The 26127-nt window shown below is 41.4% G+C and overlaps 2 protein-coding genes across 2 annotated transcripts in view; one reads left to right on the top strand and one right to left on the bottom strand.

Annotated features, from left to right (window-relative positions):
• Nucleotides 1–17686, top strand: part of LOC102755866 (vesicle-fusing ATPase) — a 120039-nt gene extending 102353 nt beyond the window's left edge. Inside the window, exons 18-21 of the mRNA XM_006779403.2 lie at nt 10959–11093; nt 12395–12508; nt 15565–15620; nt 16088–17686. Coding sequence (XP_006779466.2) covers nt 10959–11093; nt 12395–12508; nt 15565–15620; nt 16088–16130 — 348 coding nt within the window. The 3' untranslated portion in view covers nt 16131–17686. The remainder of the gene's footprint in view (nt 1–10958; nt 11094–12394; nt 12509–15564; nt 15621–16087) is intronic.
• Nucleotides 17687–22975: 5289 nt separating this feature from the next.
• The window catches only part of WNT3 (wingless-type MMTV integration site family member 3), a 38732-nt gene continuing 35580 nt past the window's right edge, over nt 22976–26127 (bottom strand). The window contains exons 3-4 of the mRNA XM_015568123.1: nt 25239–26018; nt 22976–23247 (exon numbers count right to left, since the gene is read on the bottom strand). Coding sequence (XP_015423609.1) covers nt 25247–26018 — 772 coding nt within the window. The 3' untranslated portion in view covers nt 22976–23247; nt 25239–25246. The remainder of the gene's footprint in view (nt 23248–25238; nt 26019–26127) is intronic.

The following is a 26127-nucleotide window of genomic DNA, read 5'->3' as shown; positions in this document are numbered from 1 at the left end:
GGCAAGTTTCTGGAAGAAGAGGGGTAATGATGGGAAGGGAGGATAGGGAGAAATACCAAGTGACAGCAGTCAGATGAAAAGCTCTGGCCACCCAGCTAGTGACCTGTTATCTATGTAAACTCGGCCTATGTCAGCAACTGCCTGCACAACTGTCAAATCACCTTGCACGTCATCCTCAGTTATTCCTATAGTGTGATTTCAGTTATAAAGAAAAAAAGATTTCAGTTATAAAAAGAAAAGCAAGTATTCCATAATTGTCTATTTTGATTGCCTTTATATTAATGGCCTCCAGACTTTCTGACCACATACCCTGTTAGTAAAAAAGATTTGAATTCATCTTCTCAATAAATACATCTACTAATATTATTTTATAAGATGTTTATTTTAAAACACACAAAAAAAGGAAATTTTTTTCAAGAATGAAAATAAAAGGTGGTTCTAGTATTTCTCCATCTTAAAGACAACTGCTATGACTTAGTAGAATTATAGGTGATTTTTTTCTACTTTATTTCCTGTATTTTATAAATTTTCTACAATAAGAATTTATTACTTTATAATCAGTAAAAATAAACACAATATATTATTATTTTCATTTTTAACTTAGCATAACTGTCAAAATTCTTTAATTCCAACACTTCCAACTAATTTGCTGTGTGATTAACAGAGTTAAGTAACTCTACCTTTGTCTCTAAACTTGTCTATTATATAATATTTTTTAACCTTATTTCTTTTTTTAAGTCTGATTTAATTTAAGGTCTGGCCTGTGAGACACCCTGTGGTCCTGAGAGTAAAGTATGAAAGTGCCTAATGGTCCTCACAGTTGTCCTTGGAAACGCACCTGGCATTCAGCTCAGTGCTGTGCTTCTAGTCTGAACTCATGACAGTTGAATGCCGTGTGACTGAGATAGTTGGTAATAGTTATATTAAGTTTCGTGGAAGGAAGATAGGAAATTTGTTTTCCATCCAAAAATATTTCTTTTGACAGGCAAGTCTGAAATATTACTTTAAGAAATATATGCTTTTACTAGGATATGCATTTGTTCCACACTACAGAAATACGAAGATGAGTAAGACATTTACCTGCCCTCAAAGAGCTCATAATCCAGGACCACATGTGTAGTTGTGCAGTTTGTGCACAAGGTCAAGTGGCAGGATGGGGTAAACATGCAGCCCACACCCTGCTCACCAAGCTGTCCACTCTGGTGTGGGGCTGAATCTGCCCGGAATAGGATTGCCAGACTTAGTAGATATGAATATAGGATGCCAGTTAAATTCAAGTTTCAGAAAGACATCAAATAATTTAGCACAACCCATTCAGTGTTTGGGACATATACTCTTATAAAATATAAGTATAAAGGCAAGCATGGTCCGTTATACCTGAGAAAATCTAACATTTCACAAATAGTAGTTCTTGATCTTGGTCTTGAACGATGAGTAAGAGGGAGATTTCCCAGGGCCACTGTGCCATGCTAAGGAATCCCTGCTCTGCAGCAGTGGGGAGGGATGGCAAAGGGTGTGCTGTGCCAGAATCAGCAGACTTGTTATTTATATGCTGACTGATTCTTGGGAACTTAAGGGTATGTGTCATGTACAGTTATCTTAGACTTCATATGGCATACTCAGTTTCACTGGAGGCAAGAATAGGAATTCATAAGAAATCAAAGGCTTCATTTTCTCCAAGTGACTGAATCTTAACCTCTTTAAATATCAAGTGTTATACTTTAGCCTTATTTTATTTTATTTCTTATTGAATTTATTGGGGTGGCATTGGTTAATAAAATTATACATTTCAGGTGTACGGTTCTATACTACATCTGGATGGTGTATTGTGTATTCACCACCACTTTAGCCTTTTATAAAAGGAAAAAAATGCTGCATATATCTAAAGCAAAGTATTATAAAATGCTATGTTAATGAATAAGTATCATCATTGCATACCACAATCACATGTGTCAGTAATATGAGTAACAGCAAGAACGATTAGAATGTATAAGATTCCACAGTAGGCATTAAGTAAGCCCAATATGCCCTGTTTTTGCCTTGTTTTGTTTTTGAATTTTTGTACCTGTTCTTGTTTTTAATTATTTTGCTATCAGCTGTTACTTGCAGAATCCAATTGAGTTGTATCAGTTCCTGCCTCTGGCAGTTCCCCCTCTTCTAATTTGCTGCTTCTGGTCATCTGTGAACTAGATAGGCAACCACTAGGACTCACAAGTTGTTTGTAAAGTAAGAGTAAGTAGGCTATGGTGAAAGCTGGGGGGGCTTTCCTGTAAGCAGGGCCATGTTATGCCTTCTGTAGGTACCTTCCTTCAGTTAAAAAAAAAAATTATTTTTTTAACTGTTGGTATTTAAAACATTTTCTTCAATCTGAAAGTTCTTTTTCTTCTGATTTTAAAAGAAAGAATACTTTTGTGGGTCTCTCATAGTTTTATGGGCCCTTGCACTGTGCCCACTGTGCCTAGTGATAAGTTGGTACCACCTGTGAGTAAAGCCACTTGTGTTTTGTCTTCCATCCTAGAAGTTAGTGGACTTGTGCTGTTTTCGTGTTTGACTGTCTGTGTTCAGGATAGCTGATATTGTCCAGCAAATTGGTCTCCAGATAAGTGAGAGATTATTACTGGGCATGTTGAATCCATGTTCTGAAAGGTGGGGCCTAAAGGAATAAACTGGATTGTGTGGGGTTTAATGAGAGCAGGCTTTGAATTATTTTGAAGATGAGAGATAATTGCAAACTGTAAGAAAACTCTGGGAAGCATTTTAATAAAGAGGAATTTTATGGATAAAAATCACAGAGGTAGCCCTGACCCATGTGGTTCAGTTGGTTAGGCATTGTCCTCTGCAGGTTCAATTCCCAGTCAGACACATGACTGGGTAGGGGGTGTACACAAGGAAGCCAATCGAAGTTTCATTTGCACATTGATGTTTCTCTCTCTCCCATCCTCTCTCACTCTCTCACAAAAAAACAAACAAAAAAAAAACACAAAACAATAAAAATATTTATTTTAATCACAGAGATAGAAATTAAAGAAAAAGAAAATTGACCTGGTAGAGCAGAGGGGTCATTTTAGGGTGTATGCAGCTAAATGCTGAGAGAAGTAGGAAAAATTACTGTGGGTGCAAAGGTCAAGGAGTTTGGATTAATCAGTGGTCATCTTAGTTAAGTTTCTAATGAGAGAACGCATCTATTCCTTTGGTACAAGAATACTAAGAGTATAACTTTATTTTCTTTAACCTTTCTCCTAAGAACTCAGAGGTCAAAATGTCTAGGTAATATATCTAAACCTAACTAACTCATAATTAAGGATCAGCTATTGCTGAAATGAGTTTAAAATTACACAAATAAGAACAGTGGACAGCAAAGCGTAGTGGATTATCAGTGAGGCCTGAGCTCAGTTTCAGCTCCCTCCTGGATATAAAAGCTTCAGACAGATTCCTTCACCTCTTTCCCCAGGTTTCTCCGCTACAAAATAACCAGAAGAGGGAGAAGGCAAGGATTAGGTAATCTTTAAGAGTTACTCCAAGGGTAAAATCTGATGACTCAGTGTCTTTTTCACAAACTGGTACTAAAATATCCTTTAATATTACAAAGTGGGCTGTTCGCCTACAGTAATTATTGGGGGTGAAGTTTCTCAGTTCATATCCAATCTGCATCATGAATTCCCCTCCTTGTTGTCCTCAGCCCTACTTGCAGTAGTTACAAAGACAGTAGACTAAGAATTTGCTTCAGGGTAAAATCTAATGGAGAGTTTAACTATAGTTGTCTGCCTAGTTGTAGCATGATTTATTTGAAACATCCTTCCTTTGGTATTCAACATAAACATTTAACTACCTCCCCCCGCCCCCCTGCAAAAAAAATAGAAGAAGTTGCAGACATTTGAGCATGAGAAATCAGAAATGCATGCAGGATATGCAAAGAGGCCCCATTCCTCTCCTTTCACTGTCCAGAGATTCCTGGTTGTTTTTATTGGTAGTCAATTTTTCCCATTGGCTTGGGAGAACCAAGAATTGCAATAGATGTTTACTAATACTTGTTATCTCACTAGCTTAAATTAATGGCTTCTAATGAATTTTATCTTTTCTCTGTTAGAGAAGTCTGTATTATCTAATCAATAGTTTGATCATTAATTGATCAATTAATTAGCTAAAAGAAAGAGCTATGACGGCCTTTGCATCTACTTACATTATAAATGAATCATACATGCCATTCATTTTAGACTATTTTCTTTATTTTTTTAAAATATTTTTTTTTATTTCAGAGAGGAAAGGAGAGGGAGAGAGAGAGAGAGAAACATCAATGATGAGAGAGAATCATTGATCAGCTGCCTCCTGCACGTTTCCAACCAGGGATCGAGCCCACAACCCGGGCATGTGCCCTTGACTAGAATCTAACCTGGGACCCTTCAGTCCCCAAGCCAATGCTCTACCCACTGAACCAAACCAGCCAGGGCAGATTATTTTCTTTAAAACTTATTATCATAGCATTCAACACTTGCAGCTCAGAATATATTTTCCTATTGAACACTTGGTATAATGTGCATTTTTCCAGAACCAGGAGAGAGAACATAACAAAGAATGATCTTCTAGAAAACTACACTGAGATCACCATTCATTCATTCAACACAAATTTATTAACTTCTGTCTACAAGACTAGCCCTGAATACATTAATAAAACCAAATAGAAGTCCCATCCTTATGAAGGAAGACCAGCAATAAATACAATAAATAAGTAAAGATAGTAAATGAGTAAGTATTTAGTATGTTAAAAGGTGATTCATGCTGTGGGGGAACATCAGGAAAAAGGAAGGAGAGGAAGTGGGGATTGCAGTTTTAAATGGGGTGTAGGGGGTGGTTTTGTGTAGGGCCTTATGAGAAAGGTGACATTCAAGCAACGCCTTGACTTTGAGGGAGAGAACTATGTGGATATATAAGGGAAGAGCATTCTAGGCAGAGGGAGCATAGGAGTCTTCTGTGCTAGGCTTGCCGGGCTAAGAACTACCAGGAGAACATAGGTGAATAAACATGGCTCCTCCCCCTAGGGAGGACAGGCTAGAAACAAGATTCAGATTTGCAAATAAATGCAGCAATAAAGTCATACAAACACTATGTTAGGTATAAATTTTTTTAAATATCTCTATTGAATAAGACAAAATAAGTAAAAGAAATTATTTCCTTTTCAAGAATGAAGCTAGGATAAGTGATGGACTAAAGCACCTCTTACCAGGAAAGTGTTTTCACACCCTCTGCCCTGAACTGATTGTTCCCTCAGAAGCCCCTGCCTCTTACTGAGGCCCCTCATTCTCACAGCTGCCCTGACTCTTCTGAGGGGGTGTTTGATCTTTCGCTTCAGGCCTCATCTGGGCCTCACCGTAACCCTAGTTAAGCTGAAGATTGGTGCTCTCATCTTCCCCTAACACCGTGAATCTTGGCCCTGTGGGAGAATGTGCTCTTGGTATCTTTTGCTGCTGGTGCCCTGTGTTGTTGGAAAAAGGAATTCTCGGGTACTCCCTGCTCGCCCACCCGACCTACTGCTGTAGATTCCTGACGTCCGAGGCAGAGGATGATTTTTCAGGTTCCCCTCAAAACCATTCAGGTTCTCACTTCCTTTCATTCTTGCTCTACTCTGACAGGTAGGCATCATTTTTAATCCCATTTTTATGGTTGGGGAGGAGACAAGTCCTGAGCAGTTAAATAATCTAGCCAGGATCACACAGCTATGAACAATGGAGACTGTACTTGCCTCTCCTCCCTTGCTTTCTGCCAGCCCTGGGCTTGCATTAAAAAGGATGCCACCGTCCATCTGAGGTATGCAGACGTCCTCCTGGCATGCTTGCTTTTAGAACTGACATGCGATTAGTGCAGCAGCTTTCTCACTGCCACGAGGATCATCTGTCTCTTCATCACAGTTCTTCCTCCCTGAGAACCTTCTTTAGTTTCCTGTTGCTTTTTATACCAAATCTCCTTCCTTAGTGTGGCATTCTGAGTTTTCCTTTTATTGGCTGCCCACTCCCCATCTCTCCAAGGAGACTTTGTTACCAGGCCCTCGCACTCTGGCTCAGCTGCCCCCACCACCCACATAGGATTTAGTAGCATTAGAGACTCAGCCTTCTCCTCAGGCGCCTCCTTTGTCGCGTCTCCACAGTGCTACAGGAATCTTCCTGGATGACCCCGCCCCAATGAAACTGTCCCCATATGCTGTGCTCCCTCTGCCATTATTAGTTTGTATTTACTGATGTGTTACTTGGTAGTGGTCCCTGAATATTTATTTGCTCTTTCCGGCTAAATTATAATCACTTTGAAGGCACAAACCAAATCACATAATTCCATAAGTACCTGAACAGAAAAAATTCTTGTTAATGGTCTAATCAACTCATTTATTGTATCTTTTGGTTACTGGGTTTATAAATTCTTAATATCCTGAAATGTCTCCTTTTTGTTTACAAAAACCTCAACTTCTAACAATCAGAAAATAAAATTTAAGGCCCCCAGCACACAGCAGTTTAGAGTTGCACTTTTAAACTTCTTAATCCATTTCAGAGTCTCCAATTGTTCACAGTTAATTCTTCTTACCAAGGATGTATTACACTTGCTCAGCATTGAATGATATGGAAAGAATGGCCTTTCTTTACTGCATAACTGACTTTACTTTTGTTCACAGGTTAAAATCAGCCCTTCCATTTCACTGCAGTATTATATGGTGGCATTTTTATTTAAGAAGAAAAAAAGCTTTCTTCCATATGAACTTTTGTTACAAATCAGTTTATTGGGGCCAATCAATGGGCAAGACCTATGAAAGGGTGTGGATTATCTGGTTAGGCCTTTGTGTGGCAAAAGGCTTAGATACTGCTTAGTACTTGGCTCATTCTTCATCATGTAAAGAAGTGTTTTTTGAAGGATCAACACCTGACTGAGCCCTGCCTTTTTCATGGTAATGTTTTCACCTGAGTTGCTTCTTATGGCACTAAGAATTAGTTAACTAATACTTACTTAACCTTGGAACAATGTTTATCATAATCCGATTGGCAGATAGTCATTTTATTTAGGCCTTTTCTTTATTGCAACAGGACCAACAAATCTCAGTAAAGAGTATGCTGGGAACATTTTTTTTTCTTTCCATCAAGGAGCATGTTTTGGCGCTGTGGGCTTGAGACTAGTAGCCACATACTAACACGTTAGATTTGCCCTTTTGGATTGAGCTCTACTTTTATTTTTAAAGCTGGCCTTCCTGTTTTATGCTGCTGTCAGCTTTTTCTCCAAAACATTCTCCAATGTGATTTATTATATTAATACATTCAGAGCTGCTTTTTCATGGTAAAGCTTCCTCGTGAGCATTACTCCACTAATTAATATACAAAATGACCCGGCACAATTTAATTATTTCGTAATGTGGTGTTGTGTTTTTTTTGTGTGGGTGGTTTTTGTTTTTTTTGTTTTTTTTTTTTTTTTGGTGTTTTCGTAAAGATGATGCTTTACAAGTCAAGGCCTGAACTTGCCTGGGTCGTGACCTCTGTTCAGTGTTTGCAGTCTTGTTAAACAAGAAGAATAGCAAAACATAAATTAGCATCTCTATTATAAGTTGCTCTACATTTCCCAGTCTTTCAACACTGAGTTTCTGTGAGACTCAGTAGTTACTGGGAGCCTAAGAAGAAGGCTCACTGGGAAAATGGCAGCTCCAGCTTCTGGAATGAGTAAGAAGCTTCTCCCTCAGTGCCATCTTCTAGGGCCAGCATTGTTGTCTGTGAGAGAGGAGCAAGGTGGGGAGTTTGAATTACAGGTTATGGAGCATTAAAAAACTAAGGAAAAAAGAGAACCACTTAATCTTTAAATGTAATAAGGATATTCCAGCCTGTGTGGCCTTTGACATCTCTTAGCCTTCAGAAATGTGTTTCTAAGTTTACCACTAGAATTTAGTGTTGAAAAGTACCTGCAATGTAGTGTAAATGCACCACTTTTCTGTTACAGTAGATATTTATAAGTCTTTACGCGTTTGTAATTACCCCAGCACCTCAGTTTTTGTTTATGTTATTTTGCCTTTGGACTTACATATTTCAGCTCCTTCTGGTTTGAGGTGACCTTCCCCTTCATGGTCCTAAACAACCTCCTCATTCCTTACGACTCAGCTCAGGAATTACCTCCTCCGAAAAAAGGAGATGTTCATGTTTCTTCCCTCCACCATGACAGACTGTGACACCATCTCTGCCTTGCCATGTTGTATTGTGATGATCCCTTGTATCCATCCATAGATACAAGGTCTGTTCCATATTCATCTAGGAGCTTGGTAAAGCTCTGTTGATAAATGTGTTTGATTTGTAGCTACTTGATTTCTTCACTAATAATAATGATTATCTTTTCATGCTGGGAACACAGGTATAAGTCTATCCCACAGTCCTTGCACAGTCATCTGATATGCTAATCACTAATTCTACCATAAGGGTTCCGTTTTGTTTCTATGACATGCCTTTGTTTATAGTGACGCGTTATCTATTCTTAGGACAGTAGATGGACAAAAACAATGAATAAGACTGAGACAGGCTAGCATGTCTTATTGACAGTAGCATGCCTTATTGAAATTGTTTTTGCATCTGTTCTTCAACTTCTTAAAATCTTTTCCTATATTTTAATTTACACATAATTATTTATTTGCATATTTGTTTTAAAATGCTGAATTTCTAAGATCTGTGAATAGTTTTAATAATTGTGTTAAAGGTTTGTCTGTGGAATGAGTGTATATAAATACAGTGACATAAGTTAAAAATGTATTCCATTTTCCAAGTAAGTTTTTTTTTTTAATGTGTTGTTCATGAAGAAAGGCAGGATACAGTTTTGGATTCTGGATCTGGTTTTCATTCCTGGCTTCATCTTTTTTTAGTTTTTGACCTTCAACAAATTATTTATTTCTGTGAGACTCAATAGTTTCATCAGTAAAATAGAGATAATGCTAATACTTAATTCTCAGTATTATAATGAACATTAAGTGAGAGTGTGCTCTGAAGAGGTGCCATACTGCAGATGGGAGTAAATGAAGGTCTCCGTATTGAACAGTGAGATACTCAGACACCTTTCCCCATCTGCTTCCAGTATGCTGGAAAGTAGGTTTCAGAGCCCTCAGGAAGGAGATTGGAAGAGTCTTCTCTGGGAAAAAGTGTATACATCCTGACCTTTTGAGGGACCCCTAATCATCAGCCAAGTCTTATCTGATGATCCTCACCCTGTAGTGAAGCCCTCATACTCAGAGCTCCCAGATATTAATTTAACTCTTAATTGTGATCAAGTAATGACCACACTCTTGCGAAAGCCTCCAGTGAACAAATAGGAAAAAACAAACTCAGAGGAAACAGAGACAAAGAAGAAAACATTTAAAAAATTTGTAGAATTCACAGAAATCTAAAATTAAGTATTGTATCCATGAACTATAACAGGATGCAATAAAAAAAGGATTCAAGAAATTCGACAGAGATTAATGTTAAGGTTGGAAGATAAAGTTGATGCTAACCTAAAAAGTATTAGAGAAAGAAATAAAAACCAAGAGCAAAAAATAGAAAAGAAAAAGATTAGTATTAGTAGACCAGTATCCAACTAATAGAAATTTTGGGGTGGGGCAGAGCACAAACGAAAGAAAAAGAACAGAAGAAAACCTCAAAGAAATTTCCTAGGACTGAATGATTATTTCCGGTTTAGAAAGGACCCATCTAATCCCAGTAAAATGAGTAAAGAAAGACTTGATCTCAAGGTACATAATTTTGAAATTACATAACATAGGGATAAAGAAAAGATTCCTTTAAAATTATATTTTTAAGATATAATTTTAAAATACAAGTTAGAAACAAAGAGTCAGAAAATCAGAATGACATCAGTCGTCCAGCCAACAGTACTGAAAATTAAATGATAATAGAGTGCCTTCAAAATTCTGAGGGGAAAATTATTTCCAACCTTGTTCTCTATACCTAGCCAAACTGTCAATTATGAATAGTGTGCACAATATTAAGGTAGAATAAAGGCATTTCCAGACATTCAAAGAAATGTTTAAGTGTTTACTCTCATATACCAAAGCTTCTTAGGAAGCTTTTGGAGTATATGCACCACAGGGAAGAGAGAATAAATGAAGGAAAGGGAAGGCTAGGAAACGGGTTATAACAGAGGGGAGTGGAAAGTTCTAGAACTGCAGCTGCAGAGCAGGCCTAGAGAGCAGTCATTTCAGACTGAGCTCTGAGAACAGGAGACTTCAGGAGGGAGATGTCTTTAAAAAAACAACTTTAGAATTTCCTAACATGTTTGAATATATTGAAAAGAATATTCATGGTTGTGTTTGTTTGGAGATGAACTTGTGATAAGTACCTGGTAAACTAAGCAAAGGAGGAAAATGGCAATTATTAACTCCACTAAAAACAAAATGTCGTCCAAGAAAGGAAATTAATATGGCTTAGCTGTAAGTTGCGTTTATATAATAATAAATATAGATTTATTATGAATATAGATTTAATCAAAGACTGTGAAATAACTATTAGAAGGATGAGAAAGGATATAGGAGGGGGGATGCAAAATTAATATTAAATAACCATCTTCCATAATAGTAAGTCAGTAAAGAATATTTAAAGCTAAAAACAAAATTCTTAAAATAGTAGTATAACCTTGTTATTTAAAGATAAGAAAGTCAGTACCAGAAAAAAGCTAAGAAAGTGGCTGCCTCTGTAGACAGGCAATAGGAATAGTGGCATAAGCCTGGTACAGTTTTTAAGCATTTTTTTGGTATATTTTGGGGGTTGGAAATAAAAATGAAATTTAAAAATATTAAATGACACAATTATGTACAGTACTTAGCACCATGCCTTTCACAAGTAAGCTACATGACATGTAAAATATTTGTACCCTACTCCTTCTAAAAATCATAATAAAGCTTTGCTAAGTGGATGATACAGACTTTTCATTCATTCATTTTTTTCCAGTTCCCACCCCATCCTCAGGGCCGCAAGCTTCTTATTATTGGGACCACTAGCCGCAAAGATGTCCTTCAGGAGATGGAAATGCTCACCGCTTTCAGCACCACCATCCACGTGCCCAACATTGCCACAGGAGAGCAGCTGTTGGAAGCTTTGGAGGTGAAAATGAGTCAATGGATTGCTCACCGTTTATAAGAAAGGAGTTGGGGCTGGAAATAATGCTAAGGGGTGCCAGACTTTGCACCTGGCATTTAGTTTCTATGTTAACCTGGGCTATCCCTTCAGTTGTTTTCATGATTTAGGGGAACGAGAGATGAATATAAATTAGAGTGAACTTCCCTCTGCTCGGTGTGGGCAGCACACAAACTGCCAGGAATGAGTCACTGTGTGTTCAGCACGAGTGATGCACCTACATTACAAGGACCAGAAACGTGGGGTGAGGGCAGGGATGGTAATCAGTATAGAAAATGCAGTTATTCATAGTAGCTTTCAGCCCATTTACTTGTATTTACTTAACAAATTGGAATAATGATTAAAATCTTAGGAACTTCATGAAAGTTACAGAAGTAAAAGGAACTTTTATAATCAAGTTCATAATATGAAAATGTTTTCTTCAATCTTTTTGAGAATGACAAAGTTTTTAATTTAAAAAATAAATCCTCGCCGAAACCGGTTTGGCGCAGTGGATAGAGCGTCGGCCTGCGGACTGAAGGGTCCCAGGTTCGATTCCGGTGAAGGGCATGTACCTGGGTTGCGGGCACATCCCCAGTAGGAGGTGTGCGGGAGGCAGCTGATCGATGTTTCTCTCTCATCGATGTTTCTGACTCTCTATCTCTCTCCCTTCCTCTCTGTAAAAAATCAATAAAATATATAAAAAAAATAAAAAAAAATAAATCCTCCATTAAACTTTATATTAATATCAATGTGTACAAGTGACTCAATGAGATCTTTTAGAAAATATTATCTATGACTTGTTCGAGTGTGAAGGCTCCTTAAAATCCTCAAGACCCATAAAATTGGGGCATACCCCCAACAAAATAGAAATTATTTATATAATAAATGTCTCCAGGTTATCTTCTTGAGCAGCGTTTGCGCCAGTTGGATAAGAGAATTAAATTTAGTCTGCTTTGACACATAAATTTGTTTCTAGAAAGGAATGTTAAAAATTTTAACTGGTATTTCTTAATGGTGGAGCTATTTTTCCCCCCAGCAAATATACCTCTAAGTTATAATAGAGGCCTATAGGAAAACAGGATGTAGGGTACCAGTTTTCAGTTTCATTATTACACCTAATGGGTTTAGAAAGGTCAGGTTAGATTTTTTTAAAATAGGAGAGAATCCTGTCAACTTGAACCAGTCAACTGGTCCTTATCATTGTTCTTTTAAGCATAAATGTGAGAATTAACTAATATTGTCAATTCACTATAATAGTGCATTCATTACTTTTATTGTTTTCATAGCTTTTGGGCAACTTCAAGGATAAAGAACGTACCATAATTGCACAGCAAGTAAAAGATAAGAAGGTCTGGATAGGAATCAAGAAGCTGCTAATGTTGATCGAGATGTCCCTACAGGTAAGTCTCATCCTTCCCCATGCAATTCAGACATAGAAACTTCATATGCCTTTCTGTTTGCTAAAGTTTTAATTTGTTATAATTTCCTTATATTATTTCTGAACTCAAGTTGATATTAGTAGCCTGAGATCAAACAATAATTTATTGGTACTTTTCTTTACCACTTCTTAAAATTCAAAAATAGAAGAAAAGGTTATAGAGTTATTTTAAGTTGTTTTTTTTTAATATTTTTATTGATTTCAGAGAGGGAGAGAGAGAGAGAAACATCAATGATGAGAAAGAATCATTGATCGGCTGCCTTCTTCTGCACACCCCCTACAGGGGATCAAGCCCGCAACCCGGGCATGTGCCCTTGACTGAAATCGAACCCGGGGCCCTTCAGTCTACAGGCCGATGCCCTATCCACTGAGCCAACCAGCTAGGGCTATTTTAAGTTTTAACATTGGGTGGGAGTCACTAGATTATAGAATTAAAAAGAACTTCAAAGAGCAATTGTTCTGCTGCCCTTCATTTTAGAGATGATGGTACCTAATGTCCCACAGGTTGTCAGTGAGTTATCCAGGGTCACAGGCAGTTGATGGAGGAGGGATGATGTTGTCCATCAGTGGTCAGGCAGCTACCACACATACACCAACAGGGGCCTGGGAAGCTGTTTTAAGAGACAAAGTAATTGAGTTGTGCAGACTGGACTTGGGCTCTGTCTATTTTCCCCTGACCTGGGCTCCTGAAAATGTCATGCAAACTACTATATAGTTAAGCACCCACAGGAAAACCGAGCTCCCGGCTATTACTCTGGCAAAGATCAAACTTCTTTGGGCCTTTCTCACGTCTACTGGCAACTTGCCTTTTCTCTTTTGGGGGGAACTCTACCCCTCCACCTACCCATCCTGTGTCTTATGCTTATCTAGTTAGAAAATAAACGTATCCTTACCAAGCTCTGTGAGTGAAGTTCAGGGACCTTGGCTGTTACTCACTATTGAATCCAGCCCCTGGAACAGAGGCAGACACATAGTAGGGTGCTCAGTAAACTTGCATTGAAATTACTGAGGTCCTAGGCTACATTCTAAGCATATGTATTACTGCTCAGCCCTGCCACTTGATCAGTGTGAGCAGTGGGTGGCGGCCGTGGTGTCAGTTACAACTGAAATAGGCTCTTGGACCACTAACAGATTGGAAAGACAAAATTAATGCTTTTTAATCTTTGCTGGTAAATTTATTTTAAAATAAAATTGTGGTTTGGGGGAACCTAAAGTTTAATCTATTGAACTGTCAGCCAGACTACTTTTAAGCCGATTTATTTATTTCCCATTTTGAGCAGTAAGTTAAAGTTACAGACTAATCACTTTGCTTAGGATTTTTCTTGGTAAAAGTGCATATACAGATGTATTGGCTCTTTCCTTGGAAAAAGATAAACCTGTCAGATAATCAACTCTTCATTTTTTTAGTTTCAACACACTTTTTTTCAATAATTGCATAGAAGAAACTATGCGGGGTTTTTCCCCCCAATCCCAACCCCTTCCTCTTGCTTTCATGCCTGCAGGTCAGTGATCAAGTTAATGTCTCTTGTGTATGTGGGGTAGAAAGTGAGAGTGGGGCACTCAGGCCTAATCTTCAGCGACTGACACTTCATAGGCCTCTGAGTTTGAACTCCTTCATGTCAAATGGATTTCGTGCAGCTGAGTGAATTCTCTTTAGATCTGCCTTGGAGAGACTGGGCCTAAGTGAAGAGGCACGTAGTCTAGCAGAATATAAGTCATGTTACCTCTCTGTTCACTATACACAATTCTGTTAAAACTTGCACAGTGCCGAGGATCTGCTCTGACTGGATGTCACCTGAGGGAATAAAGTCATTTATCTAGATTACTTTTTTCCTCCCTTTCTCTTGACTTTTAATTCCATAGCTACAGGCAAGTCAGTAAGTCGTTGCTCACACATATTAAATATATTTAATGGGCAAAGACCTGCAAGTACTGACTACAACTGAGCTCCAGCCAGTTCCATTTTTTAAAGAAGTTGACAATTGATTCATATGTAATTCTATTCCCAAAGAAGAAAAATGTTTCTTTTGTTAGCTATTCACACTTTTTTTTAGTCCTTTGTAGTCTGACCTCTTAACTTTGATACATTTGAAACTTCTATACTTCTGGGATAGAAGAGATCTTTAAAAAAAAAGAAAGGTAGTTAGAGGGGGAATCCAATTGCACATTTACCCACAGCTGCACCGAGCATTTGAAAGCTATTCCTGGAGGGCAGGGAGTTCCCTCTTGGGAAACAGACTGCTGCCTGGAACATATTTTAAAAGTTAGGTGTGTCTCTTACAATAAAAATTCATCTCAAGGAATTAAAGATGTTTTTCATGAGCATTTTTTAGATAATTTCACATCTCTGGTGGACCAATGAAAATTGAATATAGTTAAATAAATTAGTTAAATATGAATATAAAATGAAACTTAATAATTAATTATAATGACCTGAACCTAGAGCCTGAACCAGAACTCCTCCATCTTTTCTTAGACTCATGACACCATTCTTATCACAGTAGACTTGGATTATCCTGGGTTAGAGGAGTCAGTCCCACTCTTAATTTTTTTAGGTTTAGCATAAGGTTTTTTTTTTATTAATTGCAACAGCAGTTGGTTTCTTCAAGTTTGGTCTCACTTTTATGCTTTAGATGAGTCCTGTGAATTGGACGCCTTTTAAGCCCCCATGAATGGCCGCCATCTGCTCTCACACTAGTCTTCTTGGGCATGCTGTCTCTTCACATAACTCTCCATAAGGGAGCATGCAGCTGAGGTGCCTGTGAATGACTAGCTGGGTCACTTGGAACCTCGGATAGAATAATTCTCTCTGCTAGGAAATCCCATTCACTTTTCTTGAATGATGCAATCCGCTTCCTGTGTATCAGAATACTGGTCAACGAACAGGTAGCACATTTCTGTGACTCAGCAGAGCACTGATGGGAGTCTGAAGCTCAGGATTTCCTTGGCATGAAGTAAGTGCATAGTTATTAGAAGGCACCATTAACCCATCATCTTTGTTTCTTCTGATGTATTTAGATGGATCCTGAATACCGTGTGAGAAAATTCTTGGCTCTCTTAAGAGAAGAAGGAGCGTAAGTATGTATATACAACACTTAAGACTGTCAACCAGACTTACCACTCTTTTAAATCCCAGTGCCTGTTCTACAAGTTGCTTGCTCTGCTTGCTCTACAGTGCATATAAATTTCAAATCTCAACCTTTCTTGGACAACTCTTTCCACTTATAGAATTCTTCACTGTGTTGTAGGTCTGAGAGACCAAGCAAGGACATTGGTTGTTGTACTGTTGGTTTGCTTTCCCTGTCCTGCTTCGCAAACCTCCTTGTCACAAGGCAGGGAAAACTCAATGGTACATATTTGTTGGAACCTGCTTATAAATGCATGGAGCTGGGACCATTTCCCTTTGTGACATGCTCATCTCATAGCAAGTGCATAGTGGAAAGTTTAAAAAAGCCTTCAAGAAGCTCTTAGTGATTTTGTGATGAATGACTTTTTGCAGACCCTCATCTGTTTTTTTGTGTTTGGGGTATTTCTTTTTCAGTCGCTCCCTTGACTTTGAAAATGGACTATTTGCAAACACATAGTGACCAAGGTAAAGAGGGCCTGGGATCGTCACTGGATTTACTCAAGACCCTAAATGAAGTGAATTGTTCCCTGCCTTCAACACGTGCTCACTCTGCATGATCAGTGCAATAAAAGTCCCCTCCTTGTGCTTATCGAGATAGTCCACTGTTTTGTGGAAGGTACAGACCTGCTTTAGAATGCTGTGCTTACCTTTCCCTGCAAGCTAAGACGATTCCTTCTTCCTCAGTCTCTAAGTGCGGGAGACACTGTACTTGTGAACACTACTCATGTTAAGCCCCATCCTCCACCTCCACCCAAAAGCTCTAAATAAATGTAATGATGTTGCAGGACGACGTTTGGCCTATTAGTAGGAAGACTTTCTACAGGTAAACCAGGAACAGGGAGGGCTCACAGGGATTATTTTACAACTTCCCTGTGCATTTGGTTAAAGCTCTCCCAGAAAGCTGGTTGTTACCTTTGCCTGAAGAAATTGGGCAGGCTTTGGATTTCTGAGATGCTGTTCTCAATCCTTTTCAGAGACGTTTCCAAGCTGCAGTCAGATCTTTCTTAATAGAACGAGTATTGCTGTGTGGGCTGTGACATCCCCTGAATGTAACTGACTTCCTCTGTGGTGAGAGATATGCTAATCAGTACCACCTGGCAGGTGTTGGTAAAAACTTGTGAGAGATGTATGGGAAAAGCCTATACCCCTATAAAGAAAGGAGTCGTTAAAATAACTTACAAGCCTCTCAGCATTGATTAGGGTCCAACTCTAAATGGGTCAGTTCCTTAGTATAATACTAAAGGCTTATTAGCAATCACCACTTTTCTTTTTTCCTTAGCTTAATGACTTACTTAGAATGTATCCTTTATTTTAATTATCTGTACTGTCTAGCATCTAAATAGAACACTCTTCTCCAGAAATAAAAAAAAATATCACTTTATAGCTCTCTCCCCTTAGTCCTTTAACATCCATTCCAATACACTTAATACATTTCCTTTACCCTCTTCCCGTTTCTTCCAAAGGCTTTGTCTTATAACTGAGTTAGAAGGAATTTAAATAGGTCATCATATTTGGTGATGAGCCCTATGGAGCATGCTACTCCCTCCCATTGCTGCTTAAAATGTGAGGACAAGCAATCAGAAGCCATCTGCAACCGCCCATGAAGCTCGCTGCCACCGTGGCACTGGGGTGTAACTCCGTCAGCTGTCCCCATGGTACAAGGCAAATTATCTCCAGATCTTACTGTCTGCATATTTTTGGTAGACTTGTATGTCATGTCTACTTTGTTTCAACTTTTCATTCCTAGCTTCTTTGTGGCTTTTCAAAAAGTGGACTGTATTGTGAAATTCTGTGATTCCTGGTAGCCAGTATCCTGGGTTCCCTTATCTGTCTTAGCTCTTTCTTGCCTCTTTTCTCTTCCCACGAAGACCACATGCATTGTACTAACTTATGGCTCTTATTCAGTGAGGTTCATGTCTTTGTGTTTTGTCTAAAACTATATTGAAAATATAAATATTATATTGTTTAATGCAAATGAAGGAATGCAATAAAGAGTATATATACTTGAAAACATCCTGTAGACCAGTATTTTATATAAAACAATATATGTAACTGATATGTATGAAGAAGAGGGCTCAGAAAAGACCTTCTTGCTGTTTTGTTATAACTATCATAAGGAGATGGATAATTTTTATTTAAAAATCTCTGATTTGGGCCCTGGCTGGGCAGCTCAGTTGGTTAGAGCATCATCCCGATACACCAATGCTGTGGGTTTGATCCCTGATCAGGGCACATATAAGAATCAACCAATGAATGCATAAATAAGTGGAACAACAAATGAATCTCTCTCTATCTCTCTCTACCTCTCTCTCTCTCTTAAAAAAAAGGAATCTCTGATTTTAATTATTTTGAAAATATAGTCATTAAAAAAACAGATCAATAGCATTTTTAAAAGTTAATGCACAACAAGAATCTTTATACGTATTTTACTTATTTCACCTTATTTAAAAAAAAACTGAAGTGTGCCCAAGTCATAACTGGGTTAAACCAGAAAGTAAAATTGTTTCTCAAGTTGAATTACTCCTTCCTATGAAATGTACAAACCAAGGGGCTCAAACACGCTCAGTGAGATTTCTTCCCATGGTTCATTTCACATCCTTCATCCTTTTTACATGTTTCTGAACTATCAGATCTCTTAGCCTAAATAAAACCTGGCCCGTGGAGTTGGTTCAGGTTAGGACTAAAGGCAGCCCAGAAAGTCAGCAAGGGTCTGTGGGAAGAGGCCAACTTCAGAGCTTCTCTGAGAGCAGGGTCAGCTCCCCGGGAGCTGTCCACACCCTCCTGGGAGGAGGGCCTTGAGACCCCCTGGTCCCTGGAGAGCCTTGAACAGGTGGAGTCTGGAAGCTCTCCAAGGTCGATGCTGGGCAGAGAGCATACAAGGTTGCAGCTAACCTGCTGATGAAGCAGAGGTGCCTCCAGCTAGCTGCTGCCTTGTTCCTCATCTGCAGATGAACTGTTAACAGGCTATTTCTTTTTTGTCAAAGGATGTCATTAAACCCTAAAAAAGAGGTTTATCCTTTTTTAAAATTCTTGCTAAATTTGTACATCTTCACTGAAACACTTTTTAAATGTAACACAGAAAACTCTATACTGGTAGTTAAAACCTGAAATATGTTTTGCTTTAAGTCTGTTTTTTCATATCCTAAAAACTTTCCCTTGAAGTTTCAGCAACAAGCCATGGAGTAGATTCAAGTGTGTATAATAATCAAATCTTGCTAAACACACTTGGGGAAGCATTGAGTCAGCTATAAACAGCCAACCCAGCCCAAACACAGAAGGTAAAAGCAAGATTTCATTTTTCCTTGCCTGGCAACTTGATCCATAAGCCTTTTCAAAGCAGTGACAGGGAAAGGTGGGTAAGAGTTCAAAAAAGCATGTAAATTTCAGAAGTTATTGCAAAATGATCTGAAGTTTCTCATCAGCTGGCAAGCAGCGCTGAGACGAGAGCCTGGAGCAGGGCCTGGGGCTGTGTGTGTATGGATACCATAGCATTGAGATGCAGGAGATAGCGCCATGATCGGCAAGGTTCCCAAGTAGTGAAGACAGGATTTGCAAGGACTCATGTTCGAAATTTCCCAGTATACAGTCTCTACAACTGCCTTTGTTTCCCTATTTGGGGAGCTTACGACTTATGGGTAATTTTTTTGCGTCCTAGAAAGTTCTCTGTTAAGCTAGGAGAAATGATGACAGTGTGGTGGCCCATCATTTTGCTGAAATAACTTCACTCTGTGTGTGTGTGTGTGTGAGCCACGCATGTACAGTCCTTAGACCCAAGACTGGCAGGGATACCCCACTGAATCATTGGATACATCACTGGATACAGCTAGACTAATCTCACCACCCATCACCTCTTCCCTTGCTTTTCTCCAATTTTTCCTTACCCTCTTTCTTTTGCCTTAATTTTACCTTATCCCATCATCCTTGAACACGCTCACACTTTCCCCCTCCTTTCTTTGTAAAATAATACTGCTTTGAAAGACATCTTCTCATTATATTGTCTTTTTTCTTTCTTTTGGGTCTTTTTTTAAAACTTCCTTATGTTTTTAGTTGTTTATTAGTATTTATGTTTACAGAGATGCTAAATGTTCAGGTGCTGCTATAAACTGTATTCTCTTTAATCATAGAATATGATTAATCATAGAAAGGATTATAAATGGCCTTGGTAAGTATGAGTAGGGGCCATTTAAATATTTGGCAATCTTAAACATACCCAGAACACTGGGGTAGATGAGTACTAACTTTACATAAAAGCTGAATACAAAGGTAAACAGCGCTTCAGAGCGTGGAGGGGATCTGTATACTTTCCATGTCCGAAGCCTCGCACGGCTGAAACAACCATTTTTGTGGTTTTCAGGGACCAAATAAAATGCATGAATTTCTAGGAGCCATTCCCAATCTAAGGTTAGAGGTCTGGCAACCCATCTCCACTGCACAAGGCAGCCTGCTTTATTTTCCTGTTGTTGTCTGTGAAATTAGATGAATAGAATTTGTTCCTAATAAAGGTAAATCAGGAGGGAGGGAAGGAAGGGAGGGAGGGGAGAGGGAGGGGGCAGGGAGGGGGGAGGGAGGGAGGAAAGATGGAAAGATGTTTACTGTGCCAAATAAACTGAAGATGACTTTATATGGGTCGTCTGAAGACATTTTATGTCTGTTATCATAAAACCGAGTTATGGCATCTCATTGCTAAGAAGGTGTTACTTGTGGACCTCAGGTGAGTCCTTTGAAACTGCAATCCAAAGAGAGGATGCCTTTACCTAAAGCAGTGGTCGGCAAACCACGGCTCGCAAGCCACATGCGGCTCTTTGGCCCCGTGGCATGGGCCATGAAGTTTCAATTGCACTGTACGTGTGCACCCGCACGTGGTATTTTGTGGAAGAGCCACACTCAAGGGGCCAGTATGCCAACCACTGACCTAGAGCATGCCCACTGGGGGTCCTTTCTGCCCAGACCAGTCTAAAACTTTAAATGACACTTGTTCCAGACAATCCAGAGCTCAGGGGACACCATGTCTTCTTCCTGACAACCCTGGCCCTTGTGTGGCTTAGCTCTCCAGCAGAGCTAGCAGGGCAGAGCCATTTCCAGTCAAGTTTCGTTTTCAGTAGAGCAAATGCTATGTTCCCAGTGGAGTTGAAAACATGGGTGAGGAAAGGATTGAGTCAGTGGCCAACATCGTGGTCTGCTGGCCTTGAGCCACATCTTTGAGTGTCTGTGACATTAATTTGTGTATTGGGAGTGCTGGAGTCTATGAAATGAATTACTGCCCAAATTGCTTATTTCTAAAACTGGAAATTCTTTGTTAAAAGCTGTTTTAGAACAAAGTAAGCCTGTAAGAAAGTCCTAGAGTAGATGAGGCCTACTGTCCATGACGTCTCAGATTATCTTGCTTGGAGAACAGAGGAAATGAACTTAATTTGGGCCACTAATTTAAGAGTGAGAGTTGAAGCTACCACATTCAGATCTTGATATTCTTGACCTCCCGAGGATTAATCTGGAAACTCCACACATTGTACAATGTATCCATTTTAAGTTGACCTTCTCTTTAATGACTTAACAGAAAAAAACTGCATGATGAAATATATTTTCTCCAAATATATATATATTTATATAATATATAATCTTAGTTAACTCAAAGGTATATACATTGTATAATAAATAATATTTATAAAAAGAGACTTTTTGAATATAAAATCAAAAAGATCAACAACTTCTACAACTTTTTACAAAACTTTGGATACAGCAGGTTGGTAGGAAATTTCCGTTGGATACTATTACCTGACTACATACGGCAAGAATAATTACAATGCACTCAATGTACTATTATTAAATAATTACTTGTCAGCTACTTGAATACGCCCCAGAAACATGACTTTATCACTTTTAATATAGAATACATAGATATGAAAAGACTGGTTTAAAAATTTGTATCCATTCTGCTGAAATAATTCTCACATAAAGCAAGCATTATCCGGTTGACATGATTTAAAAGTTTTTAGCCTAAGATGAGATGAGGAGGGGCATTAGAGATTCTACAGAGAGGATGGGGTGTGTATCTTAGCAGGGCTTGTGGCCAGCAGATTCAGGAGTGCAGGCCTGGCTTCTAGACGGCATCTTGGCAAACCTGTCTGAGCAAGCGTGGAGATCGCCTGACCACGGTTTCGTGGGCCAGTGTTAGGTAGACCAAAGAGAGAAGGAAGAAAAGGAAGAGAAAACTGTTCTGCACTCTAACCTAGGCTGCACCTCCTCCTGGTTCTCCTTAAGACCGCGCTGTTGGATTGGCCCCTACTATCAGCTCCGCTTGCCTCTGTTTTGCTAGCTTCCTCTAGGATACAGAGGACCACTGTGGACCACGGAGAACTCAGCTGGGAGGCGCTTTTCTCAAAGGAGCAGGTGACTGCTTGCCCCCTTTGAACACCTAATCCTCACCCGCAGTAGCTGCATAGATTGATGCTTATCAGCACGCAGGTGAGGCCAGAAGCTCTGCCTTAGAGAACTCAGAACTCGCTCGGGCCAAAGAAAAGGATGCAGGAAGACATGTCCTTACTGGAGAGGAAATGAGGACTCATTTCTACCCTCCCCATCAACTGGTCTCCAAACTGGAACTTCAGGAATAGACTGCTCCTCTCTCACTGGCCCTTTGTCTCATTTATACTGAGGTGGCCAACTACCTACCTGGCGTTGTTTTGATGGAGAATCTGCAGGTGAGCAGGACTGGAGGGGATGGAGCGGCCTCTTCCAAAGAGACCACTCCTTTCTCTAGGAAGCCATTCGGGCTGGAGAAGGCTTGTTCCCCCCTTCCTCCCATACACAACCTATTTACAACATCCACTACCAAAAAAAAAAAGTACTGCATTCATGGTGGAAACTGCAGAAAGGTAGAAAAGATTTTGAGATCTGACTGCAGTTCACAAGAGCCTCTGGTGCAGGACAGGGTTGCAGAGAAAACGGGGCTGAGAACACACTGCTGCCCTTCAAACAGCCGACCAGGGCTAGAACTAGTTCTTCAAAACGGAACCCCGCTCTCACAATTGCCTCGGGCCTCCCTACCACTTCATCCTCGCTAGACCTATGGCTTTTATCGGCTCGTGGAAGTGAATCAGACTTGAATGGGAGTAGGCAGAGGAACGGAGGCTGCAGGGGTCTGTCCTACTCCGTAACTCCCACCTCCCCGCATCCTGGGACGTCCCCATGAGACGCAGTCTGCAAACAGTCTTGCCCACGCTGATGTCTTTATCACCAGGCAGAGAGCTCACATAAGCCCAGCCTGTTCCATTAGAGTAGAAATTGTTTTCCATTTTTATTTTCTTTAACATGTGCAAAGATAAGCCTCGGATCTGTTCCTATCAGACCCCAGAGAACTAAAAAGAAAGCCCCTTCTTTAAACACCACACACCATCCAGAGTCGGGTGAGAAACTTAAGATGAGAGAGAGAGGGAGGCCTCCCAGTCAGCGGGCGGTTGGGTCCAGGTAATTTACCACAGGTGCATCTGGCAACAGTCCGGGTTCCTTGCTGTCGGATGCTGAGGGCTGAGCTGGCTTAGGTCCTGCTCAGGACTTCAGTGAATCTGCCCAGCGCCCTTTGGGAAATAAAGAGGAAGAATTAGAAACATAATTGCTTTCCCAGGGAGACCACCCATAAGGGTGCAAAGATCACAGGCTGATGATAGGAGAACTCAACATTTTTCTTGTACTTGGAGGTAATGGGGACCTTGAGTGGCTTTGCCCTGCTCCCTCCTATACTTGGGGTCCACCACTGAGGAAGGGAATGTGGTCTACAGGAACAGTAAGGCTTTTAGCATCCGCTGACTGGATCCAGAGCCTATCTCCCTCGCCTTCTAGCTGGGGCCTGGACGACAGGAAGCCTGTAGCAGGTAACTACCCTAATGCAGAACCTGTCTTGTATAGAGACTGGGGGGAACCTCGCAGGTGCAGCCCCCTCTGTGAATGCCAGAGCCATGTCCTGATGGGCAGTGGGGACACTGTGCTGCCTCTGGCCATAGTGGACATCAGAGGCGGGTAGCCACTATGTTTTCAAACATTCCTTCCACCTTGGCAGGCCACAGTGAGCCTGTGAGTTCTCTCTCGTTTGCTGACTTTTCTTGTATCATTTGGAAAGACAGTAAATGGACTTGCCCAAGTGATGACACCATTTCACTGCTCAGTGACCACTCTCATGTCACAGCTCCCTGATGGCATTTAGCACACTTTCTATTAGTAAGTGGTCACACCTCTTAGCTCATTTGAGCCTCATAAAACTTCTGCGAGGCTCCCATTATCACCACCTCTGCCTAGATGAGGAAACGGGTGGAAGGTTCCAGGGCTGCTAAGCAGTGGAAAGGGAACCACCCTTCTAGACTGCCCCTGACTTCAGCTACACAGAGGGGCTTCCCAGATGGACTGGTTTAGTCACCCCTCAACCAGAACTCTCCCCATGATGTCGGGTTCCCTCCAACAGTCCCATTAGCACAAGCCAGCACCCCAGCTCCGAGGCGCCCTGTGTAGAACTGCAGGGCCCAGTGGAGTGCCTTTCCTTGACACAGCCCCAGCCAGCAATGACCCAGGCAGGCAAGTCCTCTGCCGTAAACCAATCACTGTTCCCATTGTTCTTCCTGTTTTCCTCAAACCCCCTTAGGGAGGATGACAGATGAGGAGACTGGCGTGTAAAGACAATCTTGTCGGGGTCCCACAATTGGCAAGTGGCGGGAGCTACCCCAGGGTTCATGCCTTTGTATATTAGGCTCCTTCTCAGGGCAGAGAAAAGGGAGAAAGGGCATACTGGCCTCAAACATTCCATCTTCAGGACTCTAGGACCACCCTGCATCCATCAGGACCTATCTAGGGACTATGGATCTGAGAGCCAGGCACACCGTCTCCCACGCTGGCCACCTCTGGGAAGCTTGGCAGCATAATCCACCAGCCTTTGATCCTTTGATTACTCACCACCGTCACTCTGAACTTGACTCCTTCCTCCTCCCCATCCCCATCCATAAACTCCGTGAGAGTGCACCCACTCCACCCAAGCTTCAGATGTGTCAGGATATGGGCTTATACACAGCTTCCCCCCACCCACCTCCCTGAGGTTGGTAGGGTTTACGCTTGTGCAAAAACTTGCCCTCGAAGTTCAAGGTGGGTGCAGAATGACTCTGCCCCAGGGTTTGCAGAGGAGACTTCGGCCTACTGTTTCAAGTATTTTTAACGTCCTTGTTTTACAGCAAGAAAACAGGCCCAGAGAAGTGACGGCACAGGAAGTTAGGGGCAAAGTTGGCCCCAGAGGTCAGGTGTCCAGCTTCCAACCCTTGTCCCTCCTCTGTCTCCACAGATGCTCAGTAATGAGAGCCAGTGGCTGGACACAAATGTGGCCTGGCTCATAACTAACCAACAGGTACAAGAATTTTAATCAACTGCTCGCAGCCTCAAGAGCACACACTTGGGGACGTGTGTCTCTGTTAGCTGAGAACTAGAACAGGGTCGGCAGGAAGAGCAGATGGGCAAAGCCAGGTCCCAAGCCAGGTCCCGGCAGCAAGCCCCCCCACCCCTCGCACCCCATCTCCCCTCCCTGCCACCCTACCTGGCTCCCTACTTGCAGGTGTGCACGTCGTAGATGCGGATGCACTCCTGGCAGCTCACGTAGCAGCACCAGTGGAAGATGCAGTGGCATTTCTCCTTCCGCTTCTCCGTCCTCGTGTTGTGGCCGCGGCCGCAGCAGAGCAAGTCGCAGCCATCGATGCCATGGGAGGTGACGTTGCAAGTCCTGTCCCTGGTGCCAAAGGAGCCCGTCTCGGGGTTGGGCTCGCAGAAGTTGGGCGAGTTCTCGTAGTAGACCAGGTCCCTCTCGGTGGGCGGCTTGAAGAGCGCGTACTTGGCGCGCAGGGTCTCCACCCAGCCGCGCGACTCGCGGTGCTTCTCCACCACCATCTCCGAGGCACTGTCGTACTTGTCCTTGAGGAAGTCGCCGATGGCGCGGAAGTCGGGCTGGGCCCACCAGCAGGTCTTCACCTCGCAGCTGCCCGACAGCCCGTGGCACTTGCACTTAAGGTGCATGTGGTCCAGGATGGTCTGGGGAAGAGAAGCAGCCGCTGGCCCCGGACGGACGCCCCTGGGAGCCACCGAGACCCGCCTGCTCTGCCGCCAGCCCAGCCCTGGATGGAGCCTTCTCCCTCCCTCCCCTGGGCCAGGGTGAGCGCTGGTGGAGGCCCGAGGCCCGGAACCAAGGAAAGGTGACTGGATGGTTCCCTCCCCTTCGCACACCACGCCTCGGCAGAACCGAATTCCTCTCCCAAAGCTGTAATAAATAGAGTTGTTTTCCACGTGTAACAGATGGGGAAACCGAGGCCGGGAACTTAAACGCCTCGCCCCAAGTCAAACCACCACAGGAAGGGGTGGAAGCTGAGTGCAAAGCCAGGCCCACAGGCCCACAGGCTGCCCAAACGCACAGCATGGGCGGCAGGACCCGCGCC

Source organism: Myotis davidii, unplaced genomic scaffold, assembly GCF_000327345.1.
Source record: "Myotis davidii unplaced genomic scaffold, ASM32734v1 scaffold684, whole genome shotgun sequence".
Taxonomy (NCBI): Eukaryota; Metazoa; Chordata; class Mammalia; order Chiroptera; family Vespertilionidae; genus Myotis; species Myotis davidii.
This window is presented reverse-complemented; position numbering and strand designations above follow the sequence as displayed.